At 53.0% G+C, this 17,898-nt stretch overlaps 1 protein-coding gene across 16 annotated transcripts in view; it reads right to left on the minus strand.

Moving 5' to 3' along the window:
- CFAP46 (cilia and flagella associated protein 46) overlaps positions 1-17,635 on the minus strand; it is a 94,506-nt gene extending 76,871 nt beyond the window's left edge. For all 16 annotated transcript variants that reach the window (XR_015155481.1, XR_015155479.1, XR_015155480.1 and 13 more), the window contains exons 1-10: positions 17,408-17,635; positions 16,749-16,873; positions 16,464-16,595; positions 15,941-16,005; positions 14,894-15,058; positions 13,775-13,898; positions 13,248-13,342; positions 11,849-11,959; positions 9,174-9,273; positions 1,173-1,271 (exon numbers count right to left, since the gene is read on the minus strand). Coding sequence is in view for 10 of the 16 variants with exons in the window: in XM_086378268.1 (XP_086234394.1) it covers positions 1,173-1,271; positions 9,174-9,273; positions 11,849-11,959; positions 13,248-13,342; positions 13,775-13,898; positions 14,894-15,058; positions 15,941-16,005; positions 16,464-16,595; positions 16,749-16,873; positions 17,408-17,456 (1,065 nt within the window). In the remaining 6 variants the exon portion in view is untranslated. The remainder of the gene's footprint in view (positions 1-1,172; positions 1,272-9,173; positions 9,274-11,848; positions 11,960-13,247; positions 13,343-13,774; positions 13,899-14,893; positions 15,059-15,940; positions 16,006-16,463; positions 16,596-16,748; positions 16,874-17,407) is intronic.
- Between the last annotated feature and the right edge of the window lie 263 nt (positions 17,636-17,898).

Consider the following 17,898-nt stretch of genomic DNA (forward strand, 5'->3'; position numbering starts at 1 on the left):
CTGAAGAGCCCTCGGCCAGCAGAGGCAGAAGACACAGCCCTGCAGTCCCACCACACCGCCTGCCAGCACCTGCAGGCAGCCAGCGGGCAGCCACGACCTCCCTTGAGAAGGGCAGCGCTGGCGGGGCAGCCCAGGCCCAAAGAGAGCACGTGAACCGGCCCGGAGCCCCCGCTGGGCTGCTCGTCTGCTGGCAGAGCTCCTCCCGGGCTGGGGCAGGCAGGGCCGGGGCAGGGGTCAGGGGAGCCAGTCCAGGGAGTGGGTACTGGGGCCCCAGAGCAACACCAGCCGCCCTCATCCTGTTTCAAGGCATTTTGGTTCCCTTTCTCGAGGGCAGGATTCTATCAAAGACACAGGATTGCTGGGTTCCTTCTCTGCGGCGGCGGCCGGAGCACACCCCACTGCACGGGGCAGACAGGCTGCAGGGCTCAGACTGTCACTTTGCTATCGTGCTCACCAGCCCCCTGCCTCACAACCCCCAGTGGAACACTCTAGACAAGCCCACGGTCTCCAAGGTGGGCACCAAGGGGGCAACGCTCACCAGGGCCCTCTGAACCCACCGCTGCCAGGCCTCGGGGCCCCCTCTTCTCCTCCCTTCCCACCCTCCCCTCACCCTCCCAGGGGTTTCCCCTTACCCCCCACAGAGGTCCCCACCTCCCCACGCCTGAGATGACCTCAGCGCTTCCCCAGAGCCCCTCAGGCCCTGCACTAGGGCAGGGGCACGCCTGTTTGCCTGGACCTGAGTCAGGATGGCCAAAGCCCTCGGGGACTCGGTGTTCACCAAGGGCACGTGTTCTCAGTGTGCTGGGGCAGACTGCTCCACACAGGCCACACGAGGGCCTGGCTGGAGGCCCGTCTCATCCCAGCCCCCAGCCCGAGCCCCAGGAACAGGCTGCATGAACCCACAGGCCCGCCAGACAGGGTGAGCCCGGCAGCCGCGGGGCCGGAGCCAGGCGGGAGGGCGTCAGCTGGCCTCGGCAGGTGGGGCCACGGGCCCCTGGACTTCCTCCCAGAGAGGCCATGCTCAGAGGGGAGACCGGGGCACAGGAGGCTGGCTTGTGCCCATCAGGGCCCCTCCTCCAACCTGTCCCCTCCTCCAAACCAGGTCCACACACAAGGTCCAGGGACCTGCACAAGGGCTCAGCTTCTGCTCCGGCTCCTGGTCCACAACTTACCTCCACAGCCTCTCGAGTGTAGGTTTTAATTTTATTTTCCAGTCTTACAGCTTCCAATTCATACTCCAGGCACTCGACTTCCATCAGCCTCGCAGGGTCCTGTGGGCACAGTAGTTGTTGTATAGGTGGAGAGTTTTAATGAAAGCAATCACATTCACTAATGTCAGAAAACATTTCAAAATATAATTCACGGACTCGGTAGAAATTCAACAAAAAAAATAGGTAATATAAATATATATATATATGAAAAACTTAAAATGTTTCTAAAAGATGCAAAGATTTAAATGAGAAAGCTAGAAAAAAATTTTTTGTTTTTATTTTTCAGTTAATTTCACTGGACATAGAACTTTTAAATAGCGACACCGACTTCAGACAAATGCTCTGTTATGAAATCTGGACAATCCTTTCACTTAACCCCCGCTGGGGTCAGGACGGCTGCAGGAGAGGGGCGGCATGGGCCTGGGGTTTCCTGGGTGGGTGGGCAGACAGGTACATGTAACTTTCACAAAACTGCTAACCTGTTTTCAAAGGGGTCCCTTTCCCACCCCTCCCCGGCCAGTGTGGGCTGGTCGGCCTCCGGGTGAGCCGCCTGCCGGGTGAGTGGTTGAGAGGTAACAGGTCACAGGGATTCCTCTTGTTTTTCTTCTGGTTTTTCCCCAGAAGTTTTCTCATTTGAGCTCTCACATTCTTGGTTTAGGGTGCGTGTTGAGTTGATCCTGTCCATGGGATGAAGGGCGGCCGGTGTTCACTTTTCCGCACGTGGTTGCTCCCCTGTCCAGCGCTGTTTTCTGGACGAGACGCTCTGTCCCCAGCAGAAGGCTCTGCACCTGGTCCAGGCCGAGGCCCCGAGCGTGTGGGTCTCTTTCTGGACCCCGTCCTGGCCCTCCGTCTGTCTGCGTCTCCACGTACAGGCCGCCCATTCTGAACCCCGGTGCCCCTCCACCAGGCCTGCACGCGAGGTCGTGCACGCCTGCTGACGCTGCTCCGCTTTTCCAGAGCTGCTCTGGGTTATTCTAGGGCCCCTGCATTTCCCTAACAATTTTATGCTCAGTTCGTCAATTTCTGAAAGACTCCTGTCAAGACTTTGATTGAATCACACTGAATCCACTGCTCCGTCTGGGGAGAACTGACATCATAATAATGCTGCGTCTTCTGATCCGTGTTATCATCTCTGCTTTAAACAGCAGGTGCCTTTTAAAGCGCTTCACGGATTCTTCAGTCTCTCTCTGACTCACGTGGCCCCTTACTGGTCCTCTTCACTGTTTGTGCGGATCCAGATTTCTGCTGCTATCATCATCCTTCTGCTTGAAAAAGCTCTTGAAACTTTCTTGCAGTGAAAGTCAGACTCTTTCAGATTTTGTATATTTTAATAAATATTTACTTTGCTTCTGATTTTCAAAGAATGCAATTTTTTAGGTTGACATGTTTTTTTTTTTGGCCGCACCATGAGGCATGTGGGATCTTAGTTCCCAGCCAAGGACTGAATCTGCGCCCTCTGCACTGCAAGTGCAGCCGTAATCTCTGAACTGCCAGGGACGTCCCAACAGTTACACCTTTTTCATTTTATTATTTGGATGTTGATCTGTCTTTTAGTTCATACTGTTTCCAACAAAAAGTCTGCTGCCATTCTTTTGACAAGTTTTATTTTTATTTGTTTGACTTCGCTCTGAGCCGCCACGTGTGAACTCTTAGCTGTGGCGTGCGGGCTCTAGTTCCCAGTCAGGCATCGGACCTGCCCCTGCTTTTGGAGTGGGAAGTGGGAAGGATTAACCCCTGGGCCACCAGGGCAGTCCTCGCTGTCATTCTCTGTTCCTCAGTACATAATCTCTCCCTGTTCACAGACCACCAAATTTAGAATTTTGAGCCATTTTTCCTTCACATTTTTTCTGCTCCCCACTTGATCTCTGCTCCTTCAGGGACCCCGATTACACGCACATCGGTTTGCTTGAACGCTCATGGCTAAATAATACTGCATCACACACACACACACACATTTTCTTTATCCATTCACCCAAAGGCAGACACTTAGGCAGCTCCCACATCTTGGCTTTTGTGAATGCTGCTGCAGTGAACACGGGTACAGACATCTCTTCAAGATCTGATTTCAGTCCCTTTGGATACACAGGAGTGGGATTGCTGGATCACATGGCAGCTTTTTAAAAAAAGTTTAAGGAACTTTCTTACTGTTTTCCATAGAAGCTGAACCAGTTTCCATTTCCACCAACAGAGCACCAGGGTTTCCTTTTCTTCACATCTTTACCAACACATGCTGTCTCTTGTCTTCTGGACACCAGCCACCCCAGCAGGTGTGGGGTGATGCTCACTGAGGTTCTGACTTTACCTCCTTGATGATTAGTGGTGCTGAACACCTCTTCATGCAGCACTTGAATACTTTCTTTAGAAAAATGTCTATTAGGCCCTTAGCCCATTGTTTCCCTTTGGAGAATGGTGACGATGGTGATAAGGTGATTTCCTACTGAGGTACGAGCTCCTACATAGATATTAAATCCTTACCCGATATATGGTTTGCAGATACTTTTCTTCTAGGTCACAGGTCGCCTTTTCGCTGTGTTATTGCTTTCTTTCTATGCAGACGGTTTTTAGATTGACGTAATCCTCCTTGTTTACTTTTGCTTTCGTTGTCGTATTCAAACAATCATTGCCCAGACCAAAGTCAATAGTTTTTTTCCCCTATGTGTTCTTAAAGGAGTTTTACAGTTTCAGGTCTTAAAATCTGTAATCCATTTCAAGTTAACTTTTGTGAGAGGCGTAAGGCAGGAGTCCAGTTTCATTCGTCTCCGTGTGGCCATTTCCGTTTTCCCAGCATCGTTAATTGAAGAGGCTGTACTCCCCCACGGCGTTTTGGTGCCCTTGTCAAACGTGAGTTGACATCGTGTGCAGCCTTACTTCTGGGCTCGCGATTCTGCTCCTTTGGTCTGTGCATCTATTTTCATACCAGGGCCGCACTGTTTCGGTCACTGTAGCTTTGACTACAGCTCATGGTGCCTCCAGGTTTGTCCTTCCTCGACAGTGCTTTGGCTCTTCTGTGATTCCATACAGATCGCCTTTGTTTTCTATTCCTGTGAGACACGCCACTGGAACTGATGTGGATGTCAGTTTGGGGTAGTACAGACATTTTAATAATGTTCACTCTTCCAGGAACATGGGATATGCTTCTGTTCTTCACGTCTTCATTCATTCATTTCATTACTGTCTCCTGGTTTTCCGTGTACAGGTCTTTCAACTCTTTGGTTAAATTTATTAAGTATTGTATTGTTTTTGATGGTACTGTAAACTGTTTAATTTTCTCTTTCAGATATTTCATTTTCAGTGTACAGAAACACAACTGATTTTTTGATGATGATTTTGAATCCTTCAGCTTTACTGAATTTGCTCATTAGTCCTAACAGTATTTGATGGAGTCTTCAGAGTTTTCTCTGTATAAACAGGTCATGTCACATGTAACCAGAGGCAGACGTATTTCCTCCTTTGTGGTTTGGATGCCTTTTATTTCTTTTTCTTGTCTGATTCTTGTGGCTAGAACTTCTAGTACTGTGTTAAATAGAAGTGGCGAGAGGAGGCACCATCATATTGTTCTTGACCTTAGAAGATAAGCTTTTAACCTTTCACCATTGAGTATAATGTTAGCTGTGGGCTTGTCACATGTGCTGTTTATTACGTGGAGGTATTTTCCTTCCACACTTTTTGCTGAAAGTTTTTAACCTAACAGGATGTTGAATTTTTTTTCAAATGCTTTTCTTGCATCTATTGAGATGATCGTATATTTACCCTTCATTCTTTTAATGTTATGCCAAAGCCTTTGACTGTGTGGATCACAATAAACTGTGGAAAATTCTGAAAGAGATGGGAATACCAGACCACCTGACCTGCCTCTTGAGAAATTTGTATGCAGGTCAGGCAGCAACAGTTAGAACTGGACATGGAACAACAGACTGGTTCCAAACAGGAAAAGGAGTACATCAAGGCTGTATACTGTCACCGTGTTTATTTAACTTATATGCAGAGTACATCATGAGAAACGCTGGACTGGAAGAAACACAAGCTGGAATCAAGATTGCCAGGAGAAAATCAATAACCTCAGATATGCAGATGACACCACCCTTTTGGCAGAAAGTGAAGAGGAACTCAAAAGCCTCTTGATGAAAGTGAAAGTGGAGACTGAAAAAGTTGGCTTAAAGCTCAACATTCAGAAAACGAAGATCATGGCATCCAGTCCCATCACTTCATGGGAAATAGATGGGGAACCAGTGGAAACAGTGTCAGACTTTATTTTTATGGGCTCCAAAATCACTGCAGATGGTGACTGCGGCCATGAAATTAAAAGGTGCTTACTCCTTGGAAGGAAAGTTATGACCAACCTAGATAGCATATTTAAAAGCAGAGACATTACTTTGCCAACAAAGGTTCGTCTAGTCAAGGCTATGGTTTTTCCCGTGGTCATGTATGGATGTGAGAGTTGGACTGTGAAGAAGGCTGAGCACTGAAGAATTGATGCTTTTGACCTGTGGTGTTGGAGAAGACTCTTGAGAGTCCCTTGGACTGCAAGGAGATCCAACCAGTCCATTCTGAAGGAGATCAGCCCTGGGATTTCTTTGGAAGGAATGATGCTAAAGCTGAAACTCCAGTACTTTGGCCACCTCATGCGAAGAGTTGACTCATTGGAAAAGACTCTGATGCTGGGAGGGATTGGGGGCAAGAGGAGAAGGGGACGACAGAGGATGAGATGGCTAGATGGCATCACTGACGTGATGGACGTGAGTCTGAGTGAACTCCGGGAGTTGGTGATGGACAGGGAGGCCTGGCATGCTGCGATTCATGGGGTTGCAAAGAGTCGGACACGACTGAGCGACTGATCTGATCTGATCACATTTATTGATCTGACTATGTTAAACCACCCTTGTGACCTCAGGATAAATCCCACTGATTATGGAGTTTGATCTTCACGATACGAGGCTGAGTTCAGTTTGCTGGCATTTTGTTGAGGATTTTTGCATCTGTGTATTTTTGGATTGTTTTCTTTTCTGTATTTCCTTCCTGTATTTTATTTTCTTGTAGTTACTTTGTCTGGTTTGGTATCAGGGTAATGCTTGCTTTGTAAACCGAGTTGGAGTATTCCTTTTTCTTCAACTTTTTGGAAGAATTTTTGAAGGATTAGCATTAATTCCTCTTTAAATGTTTGGTAGAATTCACCAGTGAAGTCATCTTGTCCTGAGTGTGTGTTTCTTTTTTTTTTCTTGATTTCTATTGGGGTACAGTTCTTCACGCTGTCGGGTTAGTTTCTACTGCACAGCAAAGTGAATCAGCTGTGTACACGCATCTTCTCTTTGTTGGACTTCCTCACAGAGCACCGAGTTCCCTGTGCTGAACCGCAGATTCTCATTCGTTACCTATTTTACAATAATATCAAGGGTGTATGTACATCAATTGCAGTCTCCCAATTCATCCCACACCACCTGTCCCCCTTGGGATCCACGTTTGTTCTCTATGTCTATGCTTCTATTTCTGTTTCCCAAATAAGTTTAATATACCATTTTTCTAGATTCCACATATATGCACTGCTGCTGCTGCTAAGTCGCTTCAGTCATGTCCGACTCTGTGCAACCCCACAGACGGCAGCCCACCAGGCTCCCCCGTCCCTGGGATTCTCCAGGCAAGAACACTGGAGTGGGTTGCCATTTCCTTCTCCAATGCAGGAAAGTGAAAAGCGAAAGTGAAGTCGCTCAGTCGTGTCCCGTGTCTGACTCTTAGCAACCCCATGGACTGCAGCCTACCAGGCTTCTCTGTCCATGGGAGTTTCCAGGCAAGAGTACTGGAGTGGGGTGCCATTGCCTTCTCCAATATATGCACTAATATATTTATTTTTCTCTTTCTGACTTATTTTACTCCATATGACTGTCTCTTGGTCCATCCATATCTCTAAAAATGACCCAATTTCATTCTTTTTTATGGCCGAGTAATATTCCATTGTGAGAGTTGGACTATCAAGAAAGCTGAGCACCAAAGAATTGATGCTTTTGAACTGTAGTGTTGGACAAGACTCTTGAGAGTCCCTTGGACTGCAAGGAGATCCAACCAGTCCATCCTAAAGGAGATCAGTCCTGAATATTCATTGGAAGGACTGATGCTGAAGCTGAAACTCCAATACTTTGGCTACCTGATTCGAAGAGCTGACTCATTTGAAAAGACCCTGATGCTGGGGAAGATTGAAGGCAGGAGGAGAAGGGTATGACAGAGGATGAGACAGTTGGATGGCATCACCGACTCAATGGACATGGATTTGGTGGACTCCAGGAGTTGGTGATGAACAGGGAGGCCTGGCGTGCTGAGGTTCATGGGGTCACAAAGAGTCAGACATGACTGAGCGACTGAACTGAACTGAATATTCCATTGTATATATGTACCCCACATCTTCTTTATCCATTTCTCTGTTGACATTCAGGTTGCTTTCGTGTCCTGGCTATTGTAAATCATGCTGCAGTGAACACTGGGACACATGTGTCTTTTTAAGCTGCATTTTCTCTGGGCACATGCCCAGAAGTGGGGTTGTTGGGTCATGGGGTGTTTCTTCATTCGGAGATTTTTCGATCACTAATACAACCTTCTCACTCATTGGTCTATTCAGACTTTCTGTTTCCCCACGAGTCAGTCTCGGTAGGTTGTATGTTTCCAGGAACTTATCAGTTTCATACAGGTTACCCGTCTTCCTGGCATGTAAGTCATATTGATCTCTTAAGATCCTTTTTATTTCTGTGTTATCAGTTGTAAGGCCCCTCTTTTGTTTCTGATTTTGATCTTCTATTTTTCCTTGTCTAGCTAATGTTTGTCAGTTTTGTTTATTTTTTCAAAACACCAACTGTTAGTTTCATTGATCTTTTCTATTGGTTTTCTGGTCTCTATTTCATTTGTTTTTGCTCTGATCTTCATTATTTCCTTCCTTCCACTGACTTCGGGCTTTGTTCTATTTTTTGTTTTTTTTGTTTTTGTTTTTTTTTCCGTTTCTTGAGGCATGAATCGAAGGCAGGAGGAGAAGGGGATGACAGAGGATGAGATGGTTGGATGGCATCACCAACTCGATAGACATGATATTGAGCAAGCTCCAGGAGTTCGTGATGGACGGGGAAGCCTGATGTGCTGCAGTCCATGGGGTCACAAAGGGTCTGACACAACTGAGCCATTGAACTGAACTGAACTGAGGCATAAATATGGTGGTTTATGTTAAATCTTCCTTTTTCCATATCACAGGTGTTTTGGCTGCCAGCGCCCCTCTGAGGACTGCTCTTGCTGTAGCCCACAGGTATTGGTGTGTTGTGTTTCCACTGTCCTATGTTTCAAAATCTTTTTTCCCTTTTGATTTCTTTTTTGACCCATTGGTTGTTCAGGAGTATGCTATTTGATTTCCACATTTCTGTGAAATTCTAGCTTAGCTCCTGTTGCTGATTTCTAGTTTCACACCATTTCAGTCCAAAAAGATACTTAACATGATTTCCGTCATCTTAAATTTGTTAAGACTTGTTTTGTGATCTAACATGATCTGTCCTGAAGAACATGCCTTTTCCTCCTTCTGAGGCGTCGATTAGGCTCATTTTGCTCAGTCGCAATATACCCATATTGATCTTCTGTCTGGGTGACCTATCCACGCTGGAAGCGGGTTATTACAGACCCTACTGCTGTTGCGTCTGTTTCTGCTCTCAGGTTCGTTGGTATTTGCTTGATGTGGGCAGGTGCTCCAGTACTGGGTCCACACGTGTGCACAACGGTTATGTTCTCTTTAACGCACTGATCATCACTAATGACCTACTGGTGCAAAACCCACATCATTTCAACCACGTGAAATGCACTTAAAAAGACTAGCAGGGAATTCAGCAACAACGAACAGCTCAGGCGCCCTGGCGAGGGGCTTCTGAACTCCGTGCCTGCTTTCGGTCCTTTAAGTCTCGATCACAGTGAGCAGGAGCAGGGCTTCCGGCCGCGACTACTTACTTTGCTGTCCATCTTCTTCAGGTCTGAGAGGCAATCGGAGGCAATCTCCCAGCATTTCAAGATCAGAGAAAGATGGGCTAATTCAAAAAGCAAAATCATTCTGGAAACAGAAACGAAACAGCATTAGGTCAACAGGAGCCAACAACACACCCGCCTGCGGCTGGAATAAGCCTTCAGCCATCGCTCTGGGGGCACGAACAAAATGGGAGCCAAAAGGAATCCTATGGCGAGGGTTCCCAAGCCCAGCCGCCTCGGCCCTGGCAGGATTTGGAGAGACCTCCGCTGTCTCCGGGCAGGTGCAGGCGCAGCTGTGAGCCCCGGGGCAGGGGAGCAGCCAGGGAGCACATGTCCTGGAGGCGGACGCCTCCTACGCCTTGACCAGGCGACCAGAGCGGTCGTAGTGGCCAGTCAGGTCTCTGCAGAAACCAACAGGCTGGTGCTAACGTGTGGACAGAGATGCAAAGAACCTGGAGGACCACAAGCAACTCCAAAAAAGAACAAAGCGGGGGAATGAGCCCCCTGAATTTAAGGCTTAACAAAGAGCTACCGGAATCAGGGCAGTGTTCTGGGTGGGGGAGACAGGCCAGGCTTCCCAGCCTAACCCCCTCACGTCTGGACGCGGTGGTTCTCTGCTGGGTGGGGACCTGTCCTGCACGGGGTGGTTGGTGCGCGGTGTCCCCAGACACGCCAGCATCCCCTGGGGACAAGCTGGCGCCCCTGCTCTTCCTGAGGCAGCATCGGTGCCTGACGGTGGCCAGGACTCTCTGCCCTTGGGCAGCTCCTCCCAGGTGGGCAGGCCCACGCCCCGCCCTCTTCCAGTGACGGTGACCCAGCTTCCACCCACTCCCGAGGGGCGGGACCACGCCAGAGGAGCCCATCAACACTACCCCTCGCCTTCACCTGACATGCAAGGGCAAGAATGCCCTTTGCTGATGCAGAAGGTGAGTGGTCACGGGGGTCCGGGGGAGGAAAACCCTCAGCTCCAGCTGGCAGGCAGGTGCCACTGTAGCTCTGGCCCCCGAGTCCCCGTGCCTCTCTGGCAGCTCTGAGCTCTGCGGACACCTCTGGGTCATCATCACAGGCCTTCCTCTGTGTGCAGCCCCCACAGTGAGTTCCTAACTGTGTGTCATGGAGCTAGGTCTTTGCTTTCAGTCTCAAAGACCCTTCTGAGCTCAGAGGATATTATCCTGTATCTCCCTCCCCTCCCCTCGTCCTTTGCAGGAGAAGGCACCTCCCTTCCCTGTATGGACAGGCGGGCCCTCTGCCCAGCCCCACCCAGTCTGGACCACCAAGGGCCCTGGCGGGGCCTCGACCCAAGCCCCTCTGGCCTTCCCAAGCCCCGCCACACTCAGCTAAGAAGAGAACCCGCCAAGGTACCCATGACTGGTTTTCAGGCCTTTTTTGGCTTTAAACTCATAGACCTTTTTTTCCCACCCAGAGTTCCAGACACTGATGCCCAGGTGGGGAGGGGTCAGAGCGAGGGCCCCTCGATGACGCCGGGGGCTGAGGGAGGGCCTGACCCCACAGACGGCCGCTGCGAGTGGCTGAGCCCGGGACCTGGGCCAGCAGGGAACACGCGCCTTCCAAGTTCGGGAGCAGCGACAGAGCTGAACACACTGGAACCGCAGCAGAAGACGCTGCGTCCTCTCGGCCACAACACAGAAACTGGCACCAGGGGTGCCACAGACGCATGGGGGTGGGTGGGCGGGCACAGAGTCCCGGGCAGGTGCAGAGGGTCAGGACCGGGTCGGGGGACCCGGGTCAGTGCCCACCGAGCTGGCTGCTGGGCTGGGACCTCAGGGACTCCCTGAGGGCCTTAAACGTGTCTGGCCCAGCACTGGTGGGGGGTGAACATCAGCTCAAACAATTCTTATCTTAAATAAAATCCATCTGGACATCAAAAGTTATCTTAAAAGACCTAAAAGGTAAAACAAAGTGAAACAGCTGATAAACGCACTGGAGCAGGAGCGCTCAAATCCTGCGAGTCTACAGTAAAAGCATTTACAAACTACTCTATAAAAGCTGGGGAGAGAAAATGATTGGAAAATTAACAGAAGGAAAAAAGTGTTTGCAGATACGTGAATAGCCGTTCCACTCGGTCAGCAGCAGCAGGCCTGCCTGGAGGGGCAGGCATCCTGGTCGCTGGGTCCGCTCTGTCCCCAGAGCTCCCACCCCCCGAAACCTCAGGGAGGCCGTGTCCAGGGCCCAGCTGGACCTGCTCTGAGTTAGAGCTCGAACCTGGGTGCATCCAGACCTCTCTTTCAGCCTTCCGCTCAGCCAGCAGCTCCGGGAACTCCGCCCGGGACAGAGCTCTGAGCAGCCCCCCAGCACTGGAGCAGAGAACTGATGACAGAAACCCTGGGCAGGGGCGGGGGGTGGTTCTTCCGCCAGCGGGACGACTCTTCAGAAGGTGTGCGATGGTGTGATAACTGGAAAAGCACTTGTGATTGGAAGTCAGTTGGACTTTTGAAAGCACAATACGAGACTTCATATCCCAAGGGCTGCCAAACAGTGCAAACTTCAGGACAGAAGGACCACAGAGAGGCAGCCCAGAGCCTCCACGCGGCGGAGGCCTGCCTGGGGTCACGGTTACGGTTTATTTTCGCTTTTCTTTCATGTTTTCCTGGAGCTGCCAAATGCTGGACACACATGGGAAACCGGAAGGACGCACTTACTTTTCCTCTCTGACTGAAGGAAAGCGCTGGTGGTTGTACTGACTTAAACGTCTGTAGGTGTCCTTCAGAATTTTGTTGACATTTTCAGGTAAATCATTTTGATCCAGTTTTCTAGAATGTAGATTAATTTAATCAAATATTAAGTAACAAAAAGATCCTGTCATATTTCTTTAAAATAAATTATTCTAAAACTAATTTAGTCTATGAACTTGTGTCCTCCACGAACAGAAGGCCTAGGTAACACCCCCTGCTTTCTCTCCGCTGGCCTGCTGGCGACCTCTCACAGCTCCTCCGCCAGCCTCTGTCTTCCTCTGTCACTAAGAAAGGGCCCTGAGGAAGCGTGCACAAGCCACCCACCCAGATCCAGCCCCACACCAACAGCCCGCCCGGGAGGCGGGGTCCTTCCCATCGGCTGGGTCCAACCCAGACCAGCTGCTGCCCCCCTCTGGACAGCTGTCCTGCCCACTCACACACCGGGACCTCCCCACTCACACGGACCCGGACCTCCCCACTCACTCACATGCACCAGGACCTCCCCACTCACTCACACACTGGGACCTCCCCACTCACACACACCGGGACCTCCCCACTCACATGCACCCGGACCTCCCCACTCACACGCACACCGGGACCTCCCCACTCACACGCACACCGGGACCTCCCCACTCACACGCACACAGGGACCTCCCCACTCACTCGCACACCGGGACCTCCCCACTCACACACTGGGACCTCTCCACTCACACACACACCCGGACCTCCCCACTCACATGCACCCAGACCTCCCCACTCACACACCGGGACCTCCCCACCGACACACCCGGACCTCACCACTCACACACACCCAGACGTCCCAACTCACACACCGGGACCTCCCCACTCACACACCCGGACCACCCCACTCACACACACTGGGACCTCCCCACTCACACAACCCGGGACCTCCCCACTCACACACCCGGGACCTCCCCACTCACACACACTGGGACCTCCCCACTCACACTCTCGGATCTCCTCACTCACACACCGAGTCTCCACCGCCCCATTTCCCGAGTGTCCCAGCAGCAGGCCTCTGCCAGGCACAGTCCCTCCCTTGCACTCTCTCCCGTCCCATCGGGGTTTCACGCACAGATGCCCATCATTCTGTCAGCCTCATGGCAAGTCTCAGGCGTCCTCCGGCAGGGCTGTCAGAGGCACCTGACGTGACTGCTGTCCCCGCTTCCTAAAAGCCGCCCACCTCACTGCCTGAGGAGCACACCCACTCTGGCCGCCTCTCCGGAGCCTCTCAGCAGATGGAGGCAAGGTCGGGCCTGCCCTCCAGCCTGGCCGCCACTGCACACACACCTCGGCCTGGGGCACGGAGCCTCCTGAGCATCTGTCCCCACCCCAGAACACCTACGCTTTCAGCATATTAATGTGGAAAGTGACAGACAGGCTGGTAGAACTTCTCCTTTCTTCCTTTAACTGAAGCTCATCCATTAGCTCATGTCGGACCTGTTATAAGATGGAACAGAATATCAAGATTTAAACAGTTATGAAGAGGCCAGATATTGTGCTTAGCTATTATTTTGAAAATATCGCTCCTTTAAAAATGGTATTTGTAACTGACAAGTATTTTCTAATTTCATATGCTTTATGCTTAGTTTTGCACATATAATTTCAGTTGAATTTTATACATAAAATGAATAGGTGATGAACACTCTTTACGTACCCTGTCTCAGTAATTATTTTATGAAGTTTCTGCTAATTAAAAAAAAAAAAACTCAGTGTGGTTAAAAAGGAAACGTTCAGTCACGAGGAAAGGAAAGTCTGTGCTTGTCCTGTCTACGCCTGTGCGCCTGTGTGTGTTTCTATATCCCAACGGACGGTCTTGGCTGTTTTCAGACAAAATGACTTCTTTCTGTGTATGTGAATATCCCGACTCACCATCAGGGCAAACATCTGCCGGTATTTCTGCGGCACGTGAGCCTTGATGAACGGCGCTGCGGTGGCGCAGAGCTTGGCGGCCTCCTCGCTTTCCCCGGCCTGCAGGTAGCACTGCAGGAGCTCCCTGGGTGAGACAAGAACAGTGCGTGTCAGGCCTGGACAGCCACGGGTTCTGCCGCGGAGGTCTAATAACCAGACTGCATACATGCGGGCTAAGTCACTTCAGTCGTGTCCAACTCTTTGAGACTCCATGGACTAAACCCCGCCAGCCTCCTCTGTCCAGGGGATTCTCCAGGCAAGAACACTGGAGTGGGTTGCCATGCCCTCCTCCAGGGAAGCTTCCTGACCCAGGAATCGAACCCATGTCTCTTAAGTCTCCTGCACTGGCAGACGGGTTCTTTACCACTAGCATAACCTGGGTTATCATATTTTTATCAACTTTATGTTTTACAAACTTCAGAAAGACACAGAAATTGGACAGCTCCTCACCCCATGCATGGTCTGGGGCTCACCTGACCGGTCCAGACCTAGAGTGCTGGCCCCCACTCACAAAGGGGCCGGGGCCTGTCTAGCTGTGATTCCGAGCACCTCAAACAACAGCCTTCAGAGAAAAGACATGGCTTTACTAATTTTCTGTTAAAGCTTCCCCAAACTGCCATAAGAGGTGAGAAACACCTGCAGACTCTGGGTTCCAACTTCAGGGCTGGCCCTCTGGGCCCTCTTAGTACCTGTGCAGTTGCTGGCTGCACACAGCGCCCCCCAGATACAGGAGAGCGTCACCAAGGCCTTTCAGCCCACCCGCCTGGCCAGGACCAGCTGCTGACACGGCTCGCTGTGGCCCCGCAGGGCCATCCGTCCCGGGGCTGGCATGCTGGGGGCAAGCCTCCCGAGGCAGGGCGCGCATCCCGGCTGGGCTGTCTGTTGCTGGAATGTCTACTTTCACAGTTTCTTCAGTTCTTGGGTTTTGAGTAGAAGCGCGCTTCCTGTGGTAACGCCTGTCTGCTCGGGGCACCGTGGTGCCTTCCGCAGAGTTCAGAAACTTCTGCACACAAGACGCCCCAAACCTGGTTCCCAATTCAGCCCAGAGAGTGGAGGGGCCAGCGGGGGCGGGGGACTCACAGCATCAGCTCTGCCTGCCACTCCTTGTCCTCCTCCTCCGTCTGGCTGAGCGCGCTCACCATCTGGGCCAGGCTGGGGACCAGGTGGTGGCGGTAGCCAGGCTTGAGAAACGGCCTCACCATCTGCCAGTAGAGGACCGACGCGTTGTACACCAGGAAGTAGTACCTGCGGGGCCAGGAGGGGACGATGAGGCCCCCAGAGCCGCCCAGGCCTGCCTGAGGGAACCGGCTCGTGCTCAGCAGAGCAGCAGCCCCGCCCGGAGCAGCTGTGCTCCCCGCTCCAGCTCAGACCCTGCCGTGACCGAGGGGCACAGCACTGACCAGACCCCTTCCCGAGGGCACCCACCCCTCGGGCTCCGGGGCTCCAGGGCACAGTCACCCTGAAACACCCACTGTCCTCAGAGCTTCAGCTCGGGGTCAGGCCTCGCCCCCCCCCAGACATCCCTGCCGAGGAAGGCTCTGTGGGGCTGGGCCCTGTACCCCCAGCGCGGAGGAGGCTGTGAGACGCAGGGAGGAGGGACAAATAATCCCAGGGCTGACACACGACTCCTAGGGCTGAGTGAGTCCTCCTCACATACGTTGTGTCAACACCAGTTTGTATGCACATTTAACAATTTCAGTAATACTTCTTTTTGATGACGGATTAACTGTGCCGGAGTTTCAGGAGAATCACCCCTCCAGATGCAAGGCTCTGGGCCAGGGAGAGTACAGGACTGTCGGGGGAGGGCAGGGAGGGGGCCCAGTACCAGTCCCCCAGAGAGGACCGAAAAGGAGACTCCTAGGGACTGGCCAAGGGTGAGGCTCCCACAGGGACAGCAGACAAAGGTCGTCTGCAGGTCACAGACTTGGCACAGGAAAGAGGATGCAGCCAGGGCAGACGTGGGTGCACGTGGCCCAGCTCCAGCGTTAGGAGACGTGAGCGCACGGCCAGAGCTGCAGTAAAGCATGAACAAAAGAAGACAGAACCCCGTCACCTACACAGACAGAGCCACCTGGCAGATTCTGGCTCAAACCTTCCAATTAGAAATGGCCGATCCATCGTGCCCACCTTGGTTCTCCTTTTGCAAAGTTGATTGCCTTCATATACTGAGTCACACAATTTTCAAATTCCTCCTAAAACAACATAAAGAATGCAGTTAGGTTGAACGGCCCGCCCCCTCCTGGAAAGCCCACCCCCCTGCTCCCCCCACACCCCCTCTGTGAGCAGGCATGACCATGCACCAGGACGCAAAGGTCAGAGGTCAAAAGGACACAAGCCAGACCCCAGCGCTTAGGGAAAAGCACAGATGGAAATGCAGCATCGCATTTTACTGACGATGAACCCGGTCACCCAACTCCCGACAAAACCACCCTGGAGGTGGGGGAACTGCTGCGGGGCGAGACGTGGAACTCTGAGGAGAATCCAAGGAACTCAGGGGAAATACAGCAGCGCCAGCAATAAAGTATTCAGCTCAGGACAGCAAACGAGCTATGGTGCCAGCAGACTCAAGGTCGTGTACTCCAAGGCTTCATCACTTAGAAGGAAGAGAATCAGGAGGACCCAGCACGCCGGGCTCAGGACCGCCTCTCACCATGTTTTCCGTGGACTTGGGGGCACACAGCTGGGCCCTGCACAGGTGCGCCCGGCCCAGAAACTGGGTGACTGGCCCCTTCACCTTGAAGTACATCTGGATGCAGTCTTCACTCACCTCCCGCTGCCCCATCTGCGTGAGAACAAAGCCCCGGGAGAGGCTGGGAGATGGAGCAGCCCTTGGACCACCCACCAGGGGCCCCCCACCCCGCTTCCCAATCCCAGTGTAAACTAGGAGATCGGGGTCCCCTGAAGCTGCCGCCCTAGGAGCCCTGGGACTGATCACCTTCAGGGCCTGCTCCGCACATACAACAAACAGGTCGGGGCTGAAGCTCTCTGTGGGGTCGAACTCGGACTTGCCCAGGTTGGCGGACTTAATCAACTGGTAAGCCCTCCTCAGAGAGTCAGCGTCTACCAGGACAGGAGTGAGGAAGAGGCGGTCATCAAGCAGCCACCGCCCCGCAGAGCAGCAGTGGGGACGGTCAGGAGGCCCCGGGGCTGGACTCGGGGCAGGCTGGGCCCCGCTGGTGCGCTCCTCTCCCGGGAGGAGCCCAGGGGCAAGGGGCCCCGAGCCCAGCCCCGAGAACCCCGCGGCAGCCCTGCGGCTCAGGCTTCGGGAGCCGCGCGAGGTGAGTGATTCTGAGGAACAGTTAGGAAAAACGAAAGCTTTCCTTTAAAAGGGCGCCTCAGTTTGCCCAGGTCAGACACATCCTCGAAGTGCTGGCTTCAAGGGGTCACTGGATCAGTAGGGCGGGGGTCATCAAGGTGGGGAGAAGGTCCTGGTAGGCCCCGGAGTCTCCCCAGGGGCTGGGATTCAGCGAGTCCCCGGGCCTCCCCGGGGGCAGGGATCCCTCGGTCCCGGGGTGTCCCCAGGGGCTGGGATCCAGCAGGTCCCGGAGTCCTCCCGGGGGTGGGGGTCAGGGGGTCTCGACCTCCCCCGCCCACCCTGCTGGCTCTCGGCGCGGGCCAGCTCCTGCGTTATGACCAGGTCCATGGCGCCGGCGTCCGAGGTGCCCACTGCCCGAGGTCTGTTCGTTTTCTCTGTGCCGGGGCCTCGAGGTTGCCTAGCGACGGGGATGGACGCAGACTACGGGTCGGCGGCGGGACCAGACTTGTCGCGAGGCGCACGCGCCGGCGCCCACCAGCCCCGCGGAGAGGGCCTGGGGAGGGGCCTGGGGAGGGGCCTGGGGAGGGGCCGGGCCCGGGCCGGTCGGGGGGAGCCGGGCGGAGCCGGGGCCGCACCCTCGCAGGCGGGTCCGCAGCCCTGCCCCCGCCCCCGCCGCTGCCTGCGCACCTGGCCCGGCTGCAGACCGCAGCTGCCCCCGGTCCGCGCTGGATTCTGGGGGTCCCGGTTGGGTGTCGCTGGTCCAAGATGCCTCAGCTTCCGGCCCTGGCCGTCGCCTGAGCCCCTCCCAGCCCCCCAGAAAGCCGCCCTG

This window comes from Bos grunniens, chromosome 26, assembly GCF_055505025.1.
Source record: "Bos grunniens cultivar Pamir isolate PY7600 chromosome 26, Bosgru_T2T1.0, whole genome shotgun sequence".
Lineage (NCBI taxonomy): Eukaryota > Metazoa > Chordata > Mammalia > Artiodactyla > Bovidae > Bos > Bos grunniens.